Below are 19,800 nucleotides of genomic sequence, written 5' to 3'. Positions count from 1 at the left end.
CACACAAATGAGTGACATTAAAAAAAAAAAAATCAAAGAATTTTCTGTAAGTAGGCTCAGATCTATACAACCAAAACCAAAGTAAGAAAACAGACCAAAAGAGTAATAAAAATAACCAGAGTAGCAGCCACAGACTGTTGTTCCTAGATTTTAGCCATTTGTTTGTTAGAGTCCCTCACTGAGACACTGAGTGACATTCATTTACACACGCAGTGTTTCCCACAATTGGGAAACTCCACACTGCTCCCTTCAGTGCAGGCCTCCAGCCCCCCTTGGAGCACCTGGGGACAGTGTCTGTGGACATCATGCTCTGATGTGGGATAATCCATCACAAATGTTACACTGAAGAGTGTCACCGTATGTGACACTTTTCTTCATAACTTCCCTGGCACTTTTAGGCTAAGGATATGGTTCTAACATTTGAGTCCTCTGTCCCCTGACTTCTGAGCTGAGCTGACGCTGGGCACGCTCTCAGAGTCTGTCAACACTGTACTTCTCTCCCCTGAGATTGCGATGGCATGGTGCCTGTTGTTGATCAAATAAGCGCAAGGGACGACTAGGGTACAGCTTAGTGGCCACGCCTGGCTGGCTACACTATCACAAGCTGCACTGTGCTGTCGCTTCCTAATGTCATCACATAGTTCAGGTCTGCTGAGAGCCAGCTCTGTCCTGCGTAGATGTCTGCGCATGCATGCACACACACACACACACACATGCACACACACATGCATATGCACACACACATACACATACATATGCACACACACATGCATATGCACACACACATGCACATGCACACACACATACACATGCACATACACACATGCACATGCACACACACACATGCACATGCACACACACACACATGCACACACATACACATGCACACACACGTGCACATGCACACACACACGCGTGCACATGCACACACACGTGCACACACACATACACATGCACACACGTGCACATGCACACACACAACGTACACACACACGTGCACATGCACACACATGTGCACACACACGTGCACACACACATACACATGCACACACGTGCACATGCACACACACACGTGCATGCATTCACGTACACCTCTTTCTTTCTGTCTCTTTCTGTCTTTGTCTCTCTCTCTCTCTCAGTGTATGTAAAAATGTTTACTTTTTAAATGATAGAAATAAAATCTGCAGCCAATATAATGCTATTGTAAATTTTGTTTTACTTATAAAGTCAATAAAAACCAGAAATTAATGTATTTTATGTTTGTTCCATATTACACTAAGGTTTTAGTAACATTGCACTCCAAATCCTAAATCATTACTTAACACTGAAATATTAGATGTTGTAAGGCTCTTGGACAATTCTTTTTCTTTGAAGGTCGTATAATCATAAAAGTCACAGGCTGGCAGAGAGGAAGAGGACTCAGAATGGAAAACTTTAAAGGAAGAAAAATAAAACCAAGCTATTGCTACAAGCCGTGGAAAAGACTGGGGACTTTTGAAAGATGACAAATTACATAACTCACATTTTTAAAGAGATAGGAGATGGATTATTAACTTACCTATTCTGCATATAATGAAAAGGTAAAATTAATATCCAAAGTCCCTCTGGGTTGAGTGAGATGGCTCAGCAGGCAAAGGTGCTTTCCTCTAAGCCTGAATTTGATCCCTAGGACCCACGGGAGGATAGAAACAGGGAGACTGCACAATCAAGGTCATCCTGGCTACATAGCAAGTACAAAACCATTCTGAACTAAGTGAGAGCCTGTGTCACAAAAAAAGAATAACAACAGCAATACCATTACCTTGGGGCTGGAGAGGTGGCTCAGCAGTTAGGAGAGTGCCTGCTGCTCTTGCAGAGGACTAGAGTGTGGTTCCCAGCATCCATGACACATGGCTCACAACTTCTCATACCTCCAGATCATCTGACACCCTCTTCTGCCTCCAGAGGCACCTCTATTCTTGTGCACATATTCACTCACACGTAGACAAATGTGTACACAGAAATTTTTAAAAAAGAGAACAACTTTAAAACAAAGCTTTTAACAACAAAAAGCTATCTTTAGCTAGACGTACACAGAAGGCAAGGGTACATGAAAATCTCTTCAGCAGACGCTGGAAGAACCTGACCCTGCCTTTTTGTTCAGGGAGCTCCGGGTCTGTAATGATTTAAAACATAGAGCCACTATATGACCCAGATCTCCTTGATTCTGTTCTGTGACTTTGCAGTTGAGCATGAGCTAGTGTGTGGGTTAAGGTTTTGCCCCCACCCCGACTAACTTAGAACACAATTCTCCTACATGCAACAAATTGTGGTATACAACATGTCAACATATTGCCCTAATTTGAAAACTGCTTTAAAGTCAACTGTTGAGCCTCACCGATTTGAAGACATCTGTAGATGTGCAGGGGTCACCCCAAAGTCTGAGGCTTTCTATGGAGCATGGGCAGGGCTCTGATCCTGCTCTGTGGCTCTGAGAGGTCTCAGAGTGATCAGTTAGCCTAAAATTGAAGATCAGCAAGCATGTGACCCTTTGCCAACATTGACACGCCTTAGACAAATTCTTTAATCCCATAGTGAGTGATCCCTATAATTTACAATAGTCTTATCTGCATATGAGGGGAAAGCCACTGGTCCACCCCACTAGGAACCAAAACAAGCCGCACTGGTAAGCCAAGTGTTGGTTTCCAGCAGCACGCAGATGGTTCTGGATGGATGGCAAGCATGCCACTGACATATCACATGATACCTGCAGAGAAAGAGGCTTATACACAGGGACATTTGGCTATCACCAGCATGACCCCGTGGTTAGATACATCATCAGTGATAAGGAACACAAGTCAAAGTTTGACACAGAGCCTCCCCTGCCTTCAATGAGGTGTACTCTTGGGGGGTGCTGGGGCTCCTGGCGCTTTAGTCAGCCTTCTGGCGCCATGCTTCTTATAAACCATGAGAAGAATCTGATATGATCCCAGAAAGGCAATATTTCTATTATTAGCCAGGTGGTCTGTTATTGACTTTGACGACAGTGGATCTTAAAACAGACTTCAGCGAAGAGACTGCCGTCAAATGCCAAGCACTTCCCTCACGAGCCATTAGAAACAGACACCCTCTCAGGTGACACTGGATCACTGTCCCAATGAAATCTCATGGTAAAGGATTTGCTGGAAAACCTAGTGTGCTGTCTAGGCTTGGGATTTCTTAGAGCATTGTTACAGAAGCAGAGAGACACTGTCTGAATCACTCACCGCCAACTCCTTCACGCCTGTCTCAAAGTGCTTAGCACATGCTGCTCCAGTAGGAAAGGATTAGGCTCTGTCTCCCAGTCCTGCCAGGGTCTGACAAAGAGTCTTCTTAACCTTAAACTGAGGGCGAGCCTTTGCCTGTGCAAGATGGAAAGCCACAGCCAGCTGCCTGCTTTGGTGAGCCGGGTCTGCTGCTGCCCCTCCCGATGTGGTTTTAGCTAACACTCAGAGAGCAGGCTGAAGGGAAAGGCCTTCTTATTTTAAATAAGCCTCGATAACTTGGCTTCTCGGCACTAAAACGTTTTTTACTTGATCCAATACCCTTTCTCGAAGCTTCTGAGCCCAATGTTAATGTGTGATGAATAAAGATAACAATTGTGAATGGTAAGTTGCCCATAATATGGTAATTTTGCATCAAATATAATCGATGTGTCGGGTCCTCTGCCTACCCATATTGTCAAGAGGGAAAGTGGGGGAATCTTTATGTTCTTGGGGGAGGGTTAGGGGTGTGCAGCCTAGAAGCGTTGTGAGAACAAGAATATTACAGCCAGCGTTCCCAGGAAGAAAAGCTGAGGGCTGATCTCCATGTCCCCTGACCAAACTGAACAAGGAGGCCATGACAGCTGAGTGCAGTGTCAACCAGCTCAGCTATGTCTGGAAATGCTGGAAATGCCAGCGTGTCCTGGCCAGCCCAGCTTGTCACAGGCCTCAAGATCACCCCATCAATGGCTAAGCACCTGTAGCTTCCAGGCAGCATCAACTTATCCTGGGGCCTAGAAGAATCTGGATCAGTCTCCCAGGAACTTTTGCTCTGCTAGCTCCTTGGGTTCGCCCATTGCAGCCTCAGAATTCTGTGTTTTCCAAGCTTGGGCACTGTGTCATGGTGGTTTTGACGGTATGATTGCTACATCGGTTAAAGATGAATTACTGTCTTATTTTAAATGCCACTAAAAAGAGAGAAAAGTGACTTGACAGACTATGAAATGCCAGCAATTATTAAGGGAATCCTAATTTCACAGATATTAGGATGTGAGAAAAACAAAACTGTGTCTTAGAATCTGTGAAATTCAGACATTTAGATTGAGATTAAAAACAAACTCCTTGTGTTACTGACTTCGCTCATCGTTCTGACTAAATTCCAGCCAAAAAGCAATGACGGGTATAAAGGATTTAAGTCACAGTTTAAAATTACCTTCCAGAAGCCGGGCATGGTGGCACATGCCTTTTATCCCAGGACTTGAGAGGTAGAGGCAAGTGGATCTTCGTGAGTTCAAGGCCAGCCTGGTCTGCAAAGTGAGTCCAGGACAGCCAGGGCTCCATAGAGAAACCCTATATTGAAAAAATAAAACCAGAATAAAATAAAATAACCATCCAGGAGATATGACTTGGCAGTTAAGAGCACTGGCTGGTCTTGCAGAGGACCTCAGTTCAACCTGCATGGTGACTCACAATTGTAGAGGAATGTTAATTCAGAACATGGCTGCTCTGGCAAGAGATCACGGCTAAAGACCTTCTAAGTCTGTCTTATCCAGATAGAATACCAATATGCCTTTAATCCAGGAGGCAAAGGCAAACAGATCTGAGTTCAAGGCCAGCCTAGGATAGAGAAAGTATCAGGTAAAGAAAAGCTAAAATCCAGGTGTGGTAGTATATGCCTTTAATACCAAAAGAAGGTGAAGTTAGTTTGTAGAAGGAAGCACCCATGTTTGAAAATGTGTCTAACTGAGTGGCCGAAAGTGATGAATCAGACAAGATTTGACAAGATGAGATACACTCAACTCTCACAAGAAAAGAGAGAAAAAGGAAGCTACTTAAGAGGCAGTTTTACTGAGAGCAGAGGCACTTTTACCAGAGCAGTAATAGAGATATGGGCTGCAGAGAGAGAACTCAGATGAAGACAGAATGAGCCAGAAAACGAAAAGAAGCCAGAAGATTAGAGCAGATTGTTGAGTTAGTATGAGGCCAAGCAGCACAACTCGAGGCCGAGAAAGAAGCCAGATTAAGTAAGTCAGCTGGGAAAAGAGTTTGAGCCAGAACCAGCTAAGTTGAACCAGCCAGTCCAGAAAGAACAAGTAAGGGTGAGCTCAGTAAGCAGTAGTCTTAGAGGCTGAAAACATTCTAGGCCCAGGTTAGATTGTATGGAGGCTAGAAGCTTCCAGGACTAGGCCTAGGTTGGCAGAAGGAAGCAGTAAGCCTCCCAGAGAACAATTGAGCCAGGAGAATAAAAATGACTTTTATACACACAAGTCTGTAACTCCAGTTTCAGAGGATATAACCTATCTGCTGACCTGTGTACACTGCACATACATGATGCATATACCTCCACGGAACAGGCAACACTGTTGTACACAAAAATAAAAATATGCTTGTTTTGTCCTGTTTCTCACTGAACCACCAAGCTCTTCCTGGAAAAAAGACGTTATCAGCGATGGCTTCACATGCGCTTTATCTTGTCCTTTCCTGTGCTATGTAAGGCAGACAACCTCTGGGCAGGGATGTTTCTTAGAAGAAGCCAAGAAGCAGAAATCCAGGAATGACATCACGCCTAAACAGCAGCTTTATAGCTCCTCGCAGTCTGATTCTGTCAGACATAAAGAACTCGCTTCTCTTGCCTCCCTGGATGCATTTGCTACTTTGAAAGTGATAAATCTGCACTATTGCTTTCACCTGATCCCTGACAGTCCTCTTGAAGCAGTCCAGATGATGCTTAGCAGCCGGTCTTCCACCCTTGGAGCGTTTGCTGGTCTCCCTCTTCATCTCATTCCTCCACCTCTCAGCTCAGGCAGGCTGCTAGCTTCTGTCCCGTGTTGGAAAGGTTCCATTGCCAGATAGCTCTTTCTTTCCCCAGTGTCTGCCACCAGCCAAGGGCTTTACGAGTTCATCTCAGTCCACCTCAGATTTTGCCAAAGGAAGTTGTGTGAATAAAATCAGGACTCTGAAGGGTACGTTCAGATTTTGTTTGAAAACCTCCCTTTAAGTGAGGTGTACATCCCAAATTCCCTCGAAGTCTCTGGTTTGCTCCCTAATGTCTTGAGCATATATTTATCTAATCTAGAACAACGGGGTTTTCTAAAGTGGTATATGTAGGACACATTTCCTAAGTGTTTTAAAATCTGGTCACAGCAGCCTAGCAGTTCTCAGGATTGCTTCTGTATGACGCCTCTGGTTAGGAGACGGCACATGTCAAGATAAACCTAGGAAACGAGGAATGAACCAATTCTGCCAGCCATCTCCTTGGCTTTGAGATAGCCATGGAGTCTCTTTTCACAGATTAGAACAAGTGTGTGAGTCCAGCAGCTCACTCAAGCAGACACGTCTGCTCAGTGTGTACACTGCACGTACTGCCTATAACTGTAACCTGTTGATAGATCCCATTAAGTCAGTGAGATATGGCTACCCATACCCAGCTCCTAAGTCAGCCCCTGGCCTGCTTCAGAGAATCACCCCATTTTATTAAAAATAAAGTTACCCTCACTTCTGCACTGTTGGTGTATGCCTGAGGCAGGAGGATCACAAGTTCTAGGATAGCCTGAACATTACAGCAAAACTCTCTAAAAACAACAATAATACTGTATCCAACAATGAGTTTGATTTTTTTTTTTTTAATATTTACTACTCATCAGTTTTTGAACCTAGGAAGCCCAGAAATGCCCTATTATGGCTGAAATACTAAAGCAAAGCTTAGCTGTTGTTAAGAAGAGATATAAGTGGCCAATTTTGTTTGATATAAATTATTTATACCACTAATGTACAAATAAGTGAGCCGGAAACATAGACAACCTTATGAGCATAAGAGGCATTTTTTAAAGTAGACAGCGGGATTAAACATCACATTTTTACACATCTGGTGTGACAGTATCATTTTGTTCCAAGACATTTTATGTTATGTTTCTCCCTGTGACTCAGGAGTTTGTCAACATGCCATCGTATTTGGTGATTACACAATAGTAATTTCATGCCTCTGGCTTTGTCTAGAGGGGGGCTAGACAGAGCAGCGAAATCAATTTCTTCCCCATCCTTTGTGGGAAGAGACAAAGGGAAATTGAATGCAGAATCTGCATTAGGGGTGTATTAGCATCATAACTCGGCAATCTGTCATGCTCAAGGTGAGCCGCAGGTGCAGTCAAACACTGTCGCTGGACTGTGACACCCAGCCAACACTCCCTTTGCTTAACCCTTGCTTTCCTTTCTTCTCTACTCTGTTCCAAAGGCATGTGACCCAAGACTGCCTCTTGCAGTCAAAGGTACTCAGTGGCAAAATCCTGAAGTAGGGGACAGCATTGCCTTAGATTTTGCCTGCCTCCTTGCCCCAGGTGCCCCTCCCCGAGCAGCTTGCTGCTCCAGATGTACTCTTCATGCAGGAGAGCAAGGGACTTGCTTGTCACTTTAACTAATGTGTGACCATCATGCAGGATGTGCCCCCCCCCCCCTTGGGCCCTGATGGCTTAGGGTGCCTGGTCAGCTTCCTCAGTGGAGACTCCCCAGGCCACTCTGCTGATAACAGACATCTCAGTCTATTCACAGACTTTGTGTTGGTTTATGGGTTCTCTCCCACCATGCCATTTCTGACCGTCCATGGCATGAGGCTTTAGTTCCTCATGCCAACCAACACAGCAACATGAAACATGTCATTTGTGGAAATCATGTGAGAAACGCAAGTTTGAGGCAGTAGGCCGCCCTGTACGTCACAGCCCGTTTATTTCAGTTATGTGTTAAAGCCAAAGAATCCGATGGGGAAACTGGGTTAAACCATGTCGGAAAGGGAAAAGCTCAAATACAAAAAGCTCTTTCATTTCTTTACATTTTTATTTTTTTCTTCTACCTTGAGAAGTCCTGTAAACTCATTCAGCTACACTTCCTACTTTCTTTATTTTCTGTAATTATAGAGTCATGAGAAGTTATAAAAACTTTGCAGGGATTTTGTATATATACCCAATTTCCCCAGTGGGTACATATTATATAATTTTGGCAGGCTATCAAAGAGAGAAAATTCCCACTGACAGGATTCAGCTAGTAATTTAAAAACAAAAACAAAAAAAATACCACCCTAAAGATAACCTGGGCTGTTTTAAATTCCTTTCTATGTTTCATTTCTACTTCCGAGTGCTAACTACACAGATGGTTCTGGGATACCCAAGGTCACCTGTCTACACAGCACAGAGAAGGCCCTCCTATCCAAGTAGAGATGGAAGCCAGGCTTCACTGGAGCCCCAAGCCAGCATTGTCGTCATAGAAAAGCAGCAGGGATCCCACATCCGCTGTGGGCGTAAGGTCTCAGAGTTCAAGGTTCAAGAGAGATACTGACATGGACTGTCTTTTTTGACTAAGGGACCTATTGAGGGTGTGTTACTGATGACTTAGATAGCAACACGACAAGGCTCTGAGTCAGATGGGGGGGGGTCCCCTCTTACAGGTTTCAGGGTGAATGTTATACCATGTAATTGATGAGTAGCCCATGGTCATGTCGTTCCTGATTTCTATGTAGCAGGGTGAGTGGGGAGATCTGGCTCTTTAGTGAGTGTCTAGGACACAGGATGCACCCCTGTGCCTTCTGCTAGCTTAGGGTCCTTGGCAAGCTTCCTTTGTGGAAGACAGAATTACAGATACACAAACTGTCACAGATAGTGCTAAGGATCCAGAGAGAAAGAGGCCTGGGTAGCCCTTAGCCCACAGCTAACAAAGGTTTGCGATACTGAGCGAGCCGTTGACCTCAGCTGGCTTTAGTGCCTTCACTGGTGCGACGGAGAGACTGCGTCTGTCTTCTTCATAGAGTTGTCAAAGTCAGTGGAAGATGAAGGGACAGAGATGACTGGCTGCAGAGATGCCACATTTCTGATTGCACTTCTGAAACCACCGTCATTATAAGGATGAAATTTTTATTTGGTGTGTGAGGGTGGTGGTGGTGGTGGTAGTGGTGATGGTGGTGGTGGGATGTGTGTGTGTGTGTGTGTGTGTGTGTGTGTGTGTGTGTGTGTGTGTGTATGTGTGTGTGTTAAAGGGAGCTTTATACTCCAAAACAGAATAAGACTTCCTCTTCATTAGCAACATGGCCTAGAGTTTTCCATCCTGAATAAATGATCTCCCCTATTTTCCTACTCTTAGTAGGGGACAGGGAACAGCAATATATCAGACAAGCCCTTTAAAACTCATTACCCACATACCTCTGAGGTACAAATAAATACTTCTTAATACCTTTTCTCTCAGGCTGGATGCATTTCAAGGACCTGTTGTTTTAATCTGGGCTATAGGCGCCTTCTTCTTCTTTTTTCAATAATGCGATATATAGCTGCTCCTGTCACTACCAGGAGAGCTACAGCCTACCACATGAGACAGCGATGGTTTATGAAGCCAAGATGGAAGCCATCCAAGCTTTCCCCATCACTTGGCCTATTTGAATAACAGCACACAAACTCCCTTCTCGCTGGTGGATTCTGGTTTGTAGATGGTGAAACTTGGCCTGTTGGGGCAAGAAAGGTAAAGAAACAGATACAAGGGTAAAAAGCCTTACATCAAAAACACAAAGCTTTTTGAACTGAATGTTTTGTATTATAAACTTGATGTTTATAATAAAAATGTTGAGGTTTTTCTATTCTTCTCCCCTTTGCTGCAGGCCGGCATGGCTCTGACTTATGACCCCACAGCTGCCATACAGAATGGGTAAGTAGACCCCGCTTTATCTGTTTTTTAATTTCAATTTTTCTAAGTAGTCTATGGCCTTTGAATCCCTACCAAACAAAATGCCCATATATGGTTTTCTTTTGTGTGTGGTATGCTAGCAAAACACTTCATGTCATTGGCCCTTTCTCCTCAGAAGTTTTTAAGCCTTTCTCTTAGTTCATCTCTTCTAGGCCTCTTGTACCTCAAAACTGGTATGAGAGGAGGCCAGGTGTGCAGGGAACATGAATTTCTGGTGCGGGGGTGTCACCCATGTCCCCAGGACCAGTGTTGCCCAACTGTCTTGACTAAGGTTAACTTTGAGTGATGCCTAGCGTTTGGCCAGGTGCATTTCTGCAATAGAGCTAGGGTCATGGTCAGTCTTGTTCAGGTATCCTCGCTCTTCGTGTTCGGTTGTGTCTGGAAACAATGTAGCTCCTTATTTAGTTTCAAATCCTGCCTCCGAAAACCAACACTGTTAAGCAACATGGTGTGGCCTCTCTGAAACTGTTCTGTAATTAGAAAAAGTTTTTTTTTCTCTCTCTCTCTGTGCTTCCTTTTGCTTGGCTTTGGCTGGCATACCATTGGCCCTGAGTATTCGCTAGCTGTCTTTTTTTTTTTTTTTTTTTTTTTTTTTTTTTTTTTTTTGGTCCAGAATTAGAGCAGGCCTGTCTGGTTTTTATTTACAGAATTCATACTGTTAGAAATGGAAAGAATATAATTATTTTATAACTAGTTGTACGTTAGCAGTTTAATGCAGTTATGATCATTGCTGTTTAGATCAATAACTCTTTTGCTGGCCCGTATAGTAGTGAAATTTAGATGTGATATCAGCTTACTCATAAACTTAATTATATGGCTTCAAAATTATAGGTGTCCTCCACGGGATGACAGGGGCATTACCTCAAGATGCCATGAGTACTAACTCCCAAACAGCATGTTCTCTCTCACCTTCCCCCAGCTCAGTTGTCCACAGAGCTACTGTAGAGTGCTTTGATTCTAGAGCATAGGCCTGAGCTTACACTTCAACAGCAGAGGTGGCTTCTGTCACGCACTACGCTGCGCCATTTGAATGAGGGCCAATGTTCCCATTTTTTTCAAATAGTAAATCATTAGGTCTGCCAGACACAGAGATGAAAATCGAATGCCACATTTTACTCCTAATTTTACTCTTAGGAGAGCCAGACAGACCCTCAACTCCATCTGTGACAGAAGGAAAGGCAGCACTGCAGTCACGATGCTTTTATCCCAGGGCTCGGGAGACAGAGGTGGATCTCTGAGTTCAACCAAAGCCAGCCTGGTCCACAAAGCAAGATCCAGGACAGACAGTTGCACATAGAAACTCTCTCAAAAAACAAAGAAAAGGAGGAGGAGGAGGAAATGAAGGAGGAGGAGGAAAGGAAAGAAGGAAGGAAGGAAAGAAGGAAGGAAAGAAAGAAGGAAGGAAGGAAAGAAGGAAGGAAGGAAAGAAGGAAGGAAAGAAAGAAGGAAGGAAGGAAGGAAGGAAAGAAAGAAGGAAGGAAGGAAGGAAGGAAAGAAGGAAGGAAGGAAGGAAGGAAAGAAGAAGGAAGGAAAGAAGGAAGAAAAAAAGGAAGGAAGGAAGGAAGGAAGGAAGGAAGGAAGGAAGGAAGGAAGGAAAGAAGAAAGCAAGCACTGTAGCTGCAGTGGGTTGGCACAGCACTTGGGGATGGCGACTTACTTCATTAACAAGGGGCCTCAGGGAGATGCTTCTGAGAACATGGGCTCCTGAGCAGAGGGGTCTAGAGAAGCAGCTACCAACTGTTTTACAGGAGTAGAAGTTTCTCGTTGGAGAACTTTGCAGGCACAGAAAGTTATGCTGGAGCTAATTTGAAGGTTTAAAATTTGCCTTTCATTATGGCATGGCTTAAATAATGAAGTCTTTGAAGCGGGGAGATCCTGTAAAAGAGGGAAATCACTGAGGAGATTAAAATAGCCTAAGGCTAAGGGGAGAGCTCAGTCAGTGGCATGCTCGCCTTATTAGCATGAGGACCTGAGTTTCAGTGCCGCACCAACATTTAGGAAAAACCTGGCCATGGGGGGCACAGAAACAGTAACTTCAGTGCTGGGCACGGGGTCATGTAACGCTGACCTCAGGGCTGGGCACAGTGGCATGTAACAGTAACCTCAGGGCTGGGCACAGTGGCATGTAATAGTGACCTCAGTGCTAGGCACAGTGGCATGTAACAGTGACCTCAGTGCTGGGCAAGTAAAGACAGATAGGTCTCTGCAGCGAAGAGGCCAGCCAGCCTAACTCACATGGCTACTTCCAGACCACTATGAGAGACTCTGTTGTATAAACAAGGTGGATAGTGTCCCAAGAAATGACACTTGAGGTTTACCTCTGACCCTCACACTCAAGGAAGTCAACCTACATACATGTGTGCATTAGCAATCACACACATGTGCAGACAAACACACACATACACACAGAGAGAGAGAGAGAGAGAGAGAGAGAGAGAGAGACAGACAGACAGACAGACAGACAGACAGACAGAGAATAAGAGTGTTTTTCATGCCTTGAGTTAAAACTCGAATTTAGGGGGCCAGGAGATAGCTCATTGGGTAAAACACTTTCCATGCAAGTCTGATGACCTGAGCCTGGTAATCTCTTTTCAGTCCCTGGAACATAATAAAAAGTTGGGACCCATGGAAAAGCCAGATGCAGTAGCATGTTTCTGTAATGCCAGCACCTCTTCTTCTTCCTCTTCCTCTTCTTCTTCTTCTTCCTAGATTTTTTTTAAAAAATTAAATCATTTATTCAGATTACATGCTGGTATTTATCCCCCCATTTGTATCTTCCCGTTCCCCCCTCCTTCCCTCTTTCACCCTCTTCCCCTCTGCTAGACCTGCGACAGAGTCCCAGCACTTCTACAGTGAGATTAGAATTAGGGACTAGAGGATATGCTCAAAGATTGTGGGTCAAGTAGCCTGGAGTATACAGGGCTGCAGCAGACACAAGAAGAAAGCTCCTGCCTCAACAAGGGAAAATGTGAGAGCCAATTCTGACAGTAGTTCTCTTGCTCCCCCTCCTCCCCAAACCACACACACATACACACACACACACACACACACACTCACACACTCACATACACACATGTACACACATACACTCGGTCACACACCCATACACACATGCACACACATATACTCAGTCACACACACATATATGCACACATGCACATACATACACTCAACCACACACACTCACATACACACATGTACATACATACACTCATTCACACACACATACATATGTGTACATACATACACTCAGTCACACACACACACTCACATACACACATGTACATACATACACTCAGTCACACACACATGCACACATACACACACTCACCTATACACCCACATGCACACATGCAAACATACATGTTTGCGCATGCACAGTGGAATGTATTAGACTGCTGTCCATTCTAGGGTTATCTACAAGAAGAAAGGAGTTTTATATATTGCAGTGGAATTGAAACAAATAGAAGAAAGGAGTTTTATATATTGCAGTGGAATTGAAACAAATACAAAGATTGTAGCAAAGTAACCTTGTTCTTTGGCTTCTTCAGGCTGATTACTTTTCAATGGTGTGCTTGTTTTATTGGCTGCTATAGTAACTAACTAATAGTCAGTTGCTGGTAGCACAGCCATTTTTATAAATATAATGTCAAAATAACTTCACATATTTTCCCAGCAAACTGCCCCTCAAGACAATATCCTCTTAGGGGTGTAGAGGCTGTTAGACGCCTACTTGCCAGACTACAGAACCTGTAAACATGCCCAGAATCGAGGCACATTACGTCAGGTAAAAACAATGTCACAAAGAGAAACATTCACTACTGTAGGGAAGAGCCTATTCCTACAGCCTGGTCACCACAGGCTGGACACAAAGACAAGCCGCTGCATTCCCTTTAGAGACACTGGATGCTACCTAATGCTGAACCAGCAGAATTCACCAGCTACCCCTTTTGTGTGTTCGATGGGCCTCTGACATCCACTAACCATTCACTAGACCACAGGGGTTTCTGAGCATAATATGGGGCTGGATTGTAGAGTTTCTCTCATTGCTGAGACTAGATCTTACTAGGAAGCAGTTTAAAAGTGTGTGTGGTGGGGAGTCTGTTTCAGCTCATGGTTTGACTGTGCAGTCCCTACGGAAGAGGAGGAAGGGCAGTCGGGGTGATGGGAGTGGCTCCTGACTGTGGTGGCCAAAGAGTGCAGGTAGCTAGTCACATCTGCCCAGATAAGGAAACAAGGAGCAGCCAGAAGTAGAAACAGACTGAAAACATGCTACCTACTTCCTGAGAGCCATTTCCTGGATTCAGAATCTTCCTCTCAAAACACTAGAATCAGCTCAAAGAACAAATGTTGGACAAAATGGGGCCAGCAGGGGGCGCACTCCGTGTTCAAACCACTAAAATTGTGAAAAGAGTTAAGCAGTCTGCACTTGATGGAGCTGTCAAACTCCTGAGCTCAGAGTAGCTGTGGTTGTTTGCACAAGACCTGCACAGGATCAAGCCACTCATGAAGAAGTCCCCACCCCAAGCTGGGGCAACTGATGGTCGGCTGGGGAAGGAGTCAGTTTCCTACAAAGATGGCGGCCGAGGTGGGATGGGCCTACAAACATGCACACACAAGCAGTACTAGTACTTATCAGTAAGTTGTAGAAATAAGAATAATAGATAATATAAAAAGGAAGAGGACATGAATTTGCAGTGGGGACTGAGAAGAGCTGAAACAGGAGAGCAGAAAGACGGATACGATCGTAGATATATAAATAAATAAAATAGTCAAATGAGTAGAGTCCTGTAACTGCCGCATTAGTCCTATGTTGTGAAACTAGAATGGAGATTTCATTTAGCTTATTTCTTAGGGTGTTAGCCAACGAAACTCTACCACAGTAAGACTTTGCTGTTGGCATTTAGGCACTGGGAAGTGCCAATTCCATCTGTCTGATTCCATCCAAGTTACCACTTAAAATTAGCTCAATGTCACTTTTACATAAGAGTTGGAGGTTAAAGGGTCAAAGTCATCTGAATAATATCTCTCTTACCAAAGATCAGCTTAGCAGTATAAAAATACCTTCTGCTCTGCTGGGTCAGCACCACCCTGTTATAATCCTTTATTCCTGCTACCCGTTGTTGTTTTGTTGTTGTTGTTGTTTTTTTTTTTCCTAGCAGGCCACTGTGAAATCCCACCGCTTTCAACTCTGAGTGGGGAGATGAGACATAAGCCTTCCCATAGTGCCAAGCACATCTTTCCTGTGCTCCCTTCCCCACGATATGTGGTGTGAAACCTCTCAGAGGGTTTTTATTGGAGTGAGATGTATTTGTGTGGGAGATGAGAATGGGATATTTCCTGTAGGGTTCTTTGCCAGTTGTTTTCTGTGGGCGTTTGATATTAAGTGGTACGGAAACATCACCTTATTACTCTGAGAAAGAAATGAATGGAAAATCTATGTTGGTATTACAGTAAAAATGACCAAAAACTTATTAATCTTATCCTGTTGGTTACCCTACGGGTAGTATTCATGACTCCAGCTCTAACAATATTGCCCATGGACATGAAACATGAGCTCTTTCTGTTTAGTTTGGTGTGCAAATAGGATTTTGTATGTTTTCTTTATGGTAAAAACATTCCACCCTGTGGTTATTGATATGTCTGTGTTATTTTTATTGCCAGTGAAATAAGATTTTACTATATTACTGCTGACTGCAAATCCTCCTGAGATGGCTTTTCTTTAGGCAAACTGATATCCCATTAGTGACCCTACACTCTCATTTTCCTGGGCTTAGGAAGGATACTTGCCTTTCCTGCCTTAATGCCAGAAAATTCAGGGACTGTTTGTATCCCTTAAAGGCACAGATGTGGGGCTGGGAAGGTGGCTCAGTGGGCAGAGTGCCTGCAGTGCACAAGAGGGGTCCTGATCTCCACAACCTACATGAACTGGATGCTACAGTGAGATGGTGAGTCCAGCCTTCCTATAGCAAGATGGGAGGTGGAGATAGAACCCTGACAGTTCAGGGATTGGCTGGCCTGGTGCAGGAAGTGGCAAAATGAGAGACCTTGTCTTAAAAGCAAAGTGGAGATGAGGACCAACATTTGGATCTGTCCTCTGACCTCCACAAGTGTCATGTGGTGTGTAAGCACTTGAGTGCACACTGCACACAAAGATACATAGGTCTTCAATAGGTAGCTCAGTTCTATAGATTGTGTCTAGCTTGGTGTTTAGCTCATATGAAACCTCACCCATATGCCCACACCAGGGTTCTTAGTCCCAGCGAAACACCTCATGGGGAGGATTTGCCTCTGTGCATTGTAGTGATTGGTGGGATGCCAGAACTCCCCAGTAGAGTTCAGCAGCATCTGCCTGCCTCCAGACATTGTCAAAGGAAGAAAAAGACTGCCTCAAGTTTAGAACACTCAGATATACAAAGGAGGCTTTTGTTGGATGGGAATCATGGCTCTGAGTGTGTGTGTGTGTGTGTGTGTGTGTGTGTGTGTGTGTTTGTATGTATCTGTCTGTGTGTGCCTATATATATGCATCGGTCTGTATGTGAATGTGTATCTGTGTTTGTATGTATGTATGCATGCACGTATGTGTGTGTCTGTGTGTTTGTGCCTGTGTGTGTCTGTGTTTGTATGTGTCTATCTATGTATGTGTGCCTGTATATATGTGTCTGTCTGTATGTGAATGTGTATCTGTGTTTGTGTGTATGTATGCATGCATGTATATATATATATGTGTGTGTGTATGTATGTGTATGTGTGTGTTTGTGCCTGTGTGTGTCTGTGTTCGTATGTGTCTGTCTATGTGTGTGTGCCTGTGTCTGTCTGTGAATGTGTATCTGTGTGTGTGTATGCATGTATATATATGTGTGTGTATGTATGTATGTATGTATGTATGTGTATGCGTGTGTGTTTGTGCCTGTGTGTGTCTGTGTTCGTATGTGTCTGTCTATGTGTGTGTGTGCCTGTGTCTGTCTGTCTGTGAATGTGTATCTGTGTGTGTGTATGTATGCATGCATGTGTGTGTGTGTGTGTGTGTGTGTGTCTGGCTCTGCACAAATGCCTCAGTGGTTCAGAATGCTACATGCTCTTCCAGAGGACCCGAGTTCACGTTTCAACACCCACATGTAACTCTAGTTACAGGGGATCTGATGTCCTCTTCTGGCTTCTCAGTCACTACATATATGTGGTAAACATACACTGAGGAAGCTAAACACGTATGCACATAGAACACACAAACAAACCTTAAGCACTAAACAGTAAAACAAATCTCTAAAGAGACTAAACTATTTTAGTTGAACGATTTGCTCAGGCATCCATTCCAAGAGCTTTGTAACATCACTAACCAAGCACGATGAGCACCCAAAGTACAAGGACACACACAGGGAGTGCCTCTAACTTTGCTATGATGGCTACAAGTTGGGTTGACTTTTTATTAGTTGCTCCCCAGTACTCAACACCGCCACTCGAAGTGTTTATTTGGATTTGTTTAAATAGATGCCTATGTGAGAGGGCTGGGCTTTGTCTCTGTGTTTGCTATGTACATGTGTGTGTAGGTACAAGTGCGTATATGTGTGTATACGCCTGAATGTGTGAACGTGTGTATGTGATGTGTCTCTATGTGGTATGATGTGTGTGTATCCCATGTGTTTATGATGTGTGTGTGTGCATGTACATTCACGTTTTGGCCAGAGTTTAACCTCAGATCTCATTCCCAGGAGACCCTCACCATGGTTTTTGAGACACTCCCTTTCACTGGCCAGACCCTCACCCCGTAGGGTAGGCTGGCTGTTCAGTGAGGCCCAGCCATCGACCTGTCTCCACTTCGCCAGTGCTGGCATTACAAGCACTCCCACATCTCGCTTAAGTGCAGTCTAGGAATTTAACCCAAGTGTAGTGGATGTAAACATGGTTTTGTTTTGATCCCAAGTGTGGGAGGTGAAACTGCCTTTAGTCTGCCCACAGCTGATAAACAGCCTCATGAGAGGGTGAGTTGTAGTAGATGTAAACATTTTTTTTTGTTTCCTGTAGGCTTTGAACTTTTTCAAATCTATTTATTTGAGGTTCTTTAATGTTTATACCTCCCTTCCAACCCACCTATCCTAGATAAGAGAGAAAAGAGATTATGGGAACAGTAGAAGTAGACCTTCTTAGACAATGTTCCTGGGAGCAAATCCACTCTTTGTAGTTGTCAGGATTCTAGCAGACCTGTTAAACAGCAAACCAGCAATTCAGCAAAGGTGACTGCAACCACAGCAGCTGGAACCCAGAGCAGCAGCCGGAACCTGGAACCTGGAACCTGGAACCTGGTAGTGTTCTCTGGAGCTTCTCAAATTGGAGCAATGAATAGCCAAAGCCAGACCATATATATGTGTGTGTGTGTGTGTGTGTGTGTCTATATGTGAATGTGTCTCTGTGTTTGTGTGTATGTATGTATGCATGTATGTGTGTGTATGTATGTATGTGCCTGTGTGTGTGTGTGTTTGTATGTGTCTGTCTATGTGTGTGTGCCTGTATATATGAGTCTATCCTAGGATGTTTATCAGTTGGCAAAGACCATGCCCCACAAGAGGCAGTTCCTCTTCTGGTGGATAAACATCACCTGCTCCCTCCATTTCCCATCCCACACTTGGGATCGAAACAAAAACATGTTTACATCCACTATACCTAAGTCTTGTGTTTGCTTTTTCCTGACTGATGTATCTCCTCAGATAGTGTCTGTAAAGCATGATATGTACATGTGGCAGGGGCACTAACACGCTGTGGTCCTTCCTTTGGAGTCAGTATCTCTCCTTCGGGTGCAGCCCTCCTAAGGCATAGCTGCCGCCGGGGCCTCTCCTGATGTGGCCTAAATTAGGGCTCTCAGTAAATTCCTCTGGTTCCTCTTTGGGTCTATAAAGAGTACACACAGCAGGATCTCGGGATTAGATTAAGACGCAGGGCTCCGTTGAACACTCTTCCAGGTGTGTTTTCCATTCGAAGTGATTCTGACTAGAATGGCAGTTTCAGAATGTGCTAGGAAGTATGAAATGTCGTTCTTATTTGATTGATAGGATTAGAGCAGATAGAACAAAAACCACATTAAATTTTCCTCCACGGGTTCCTCCCATGAGTGTCCCTTTACTTGGTTGGTTTCTTTATATTTCTGCTCTTTGCATTCCCCACAGAATGTCTTTGCAAACTCTGTCAATCCAATTTTCATTGCTTTCATTTTTAATATTCCAATTGGAACGTCTTGCAAAACAGACCACCCATGCTTTCCCTGTCAGTTTAAGAGGGCGAGAGTGGGCTTGTGGCACAGATTACATCACCGCGTGGGGTGTGAGATGGGCACTTTGGTGACTGGCCCTGGGTAATTGTCATGTCCTTATGAGCCTAGGGCAGGCCTCAGAAACAAAATTTGCCTGAGACCTAAAGGGGATTGTTAAAAGCTAACCAGAGCTTCCACAGCAAAGGTCTGCTGAGTCTGGATACAAACGCCCTTTGTTCTTAGAAAGCAGACATTACTCGCACTTCCTTTGGACATTTGCCAAGATGTGGCATTGGGCTTCCCTTCTCTGGGGTCTCATCTCTACCTTCCTATCAGTTTCATGGACCCATTGTCGATGGTCAGAATGTCAGCTTCTCAGTCATTTGTGCCCTCCATAAACAGGTGTTACCTTTCTACAATGCCCCAGGCTCCCTTCTATGCAGCAAGACCATTAGTAACTGAATCCACATTGAACTAACAGTCTAGAGAGAGAAATAGTTAAGAAATATACTGTATTTTTCTGCTTGGGCTTTCATAGGCAAGCCATTGTCTTAACTGTAATTGATCTCCTCACGAGTTCCAAAGGCTCAGAGTTCAAAATCAAGCACATCATTTTGCTTT

General features: G+C 44.1%; 1 protein-coding gene across 11 annotated transcripts in view; it reads left to right on the top strand.

Moving 5' to 3' along the window:
• The window catches only part of Rbms3 (RNA binding motif single stranded interacting protein 3), a 998,257-nt gene that overhangs the window by 869,268 nt on the left and 109,189 nt on the right, over positions 1–19,800 (top strand). For all 11 annotated transcript variants that reach the window (XM_051140215.1, XM_051140224.1, XM_051140217.1 and 8 more), the window contains one exon: positions 9,853–9,899. In XM_051140215.1, coding sequence (XP_050996172.1) covers positions 9,853–9,899 — 47 coding nt within the window. The remainder of the gene's footprint in view (positions 1–9,852; positions 9,900–19,800) is intronic.

This window comes from Acomys russatus, chromosome 32, assembly GCF_903995435.1.
Source record: "Acomys russatus chromosome 32, mAcoRus1.1, whole genome shotgun sequence".
Lineage (NCBI taxonomy): Eukaryota > Metazoa > Chordata > Mammalia > Rodentia > Muridae > Acomys > Acomys russatus.
This window is presented reverse-complemented; position numbering and strand designations above follow the sequence as displayed.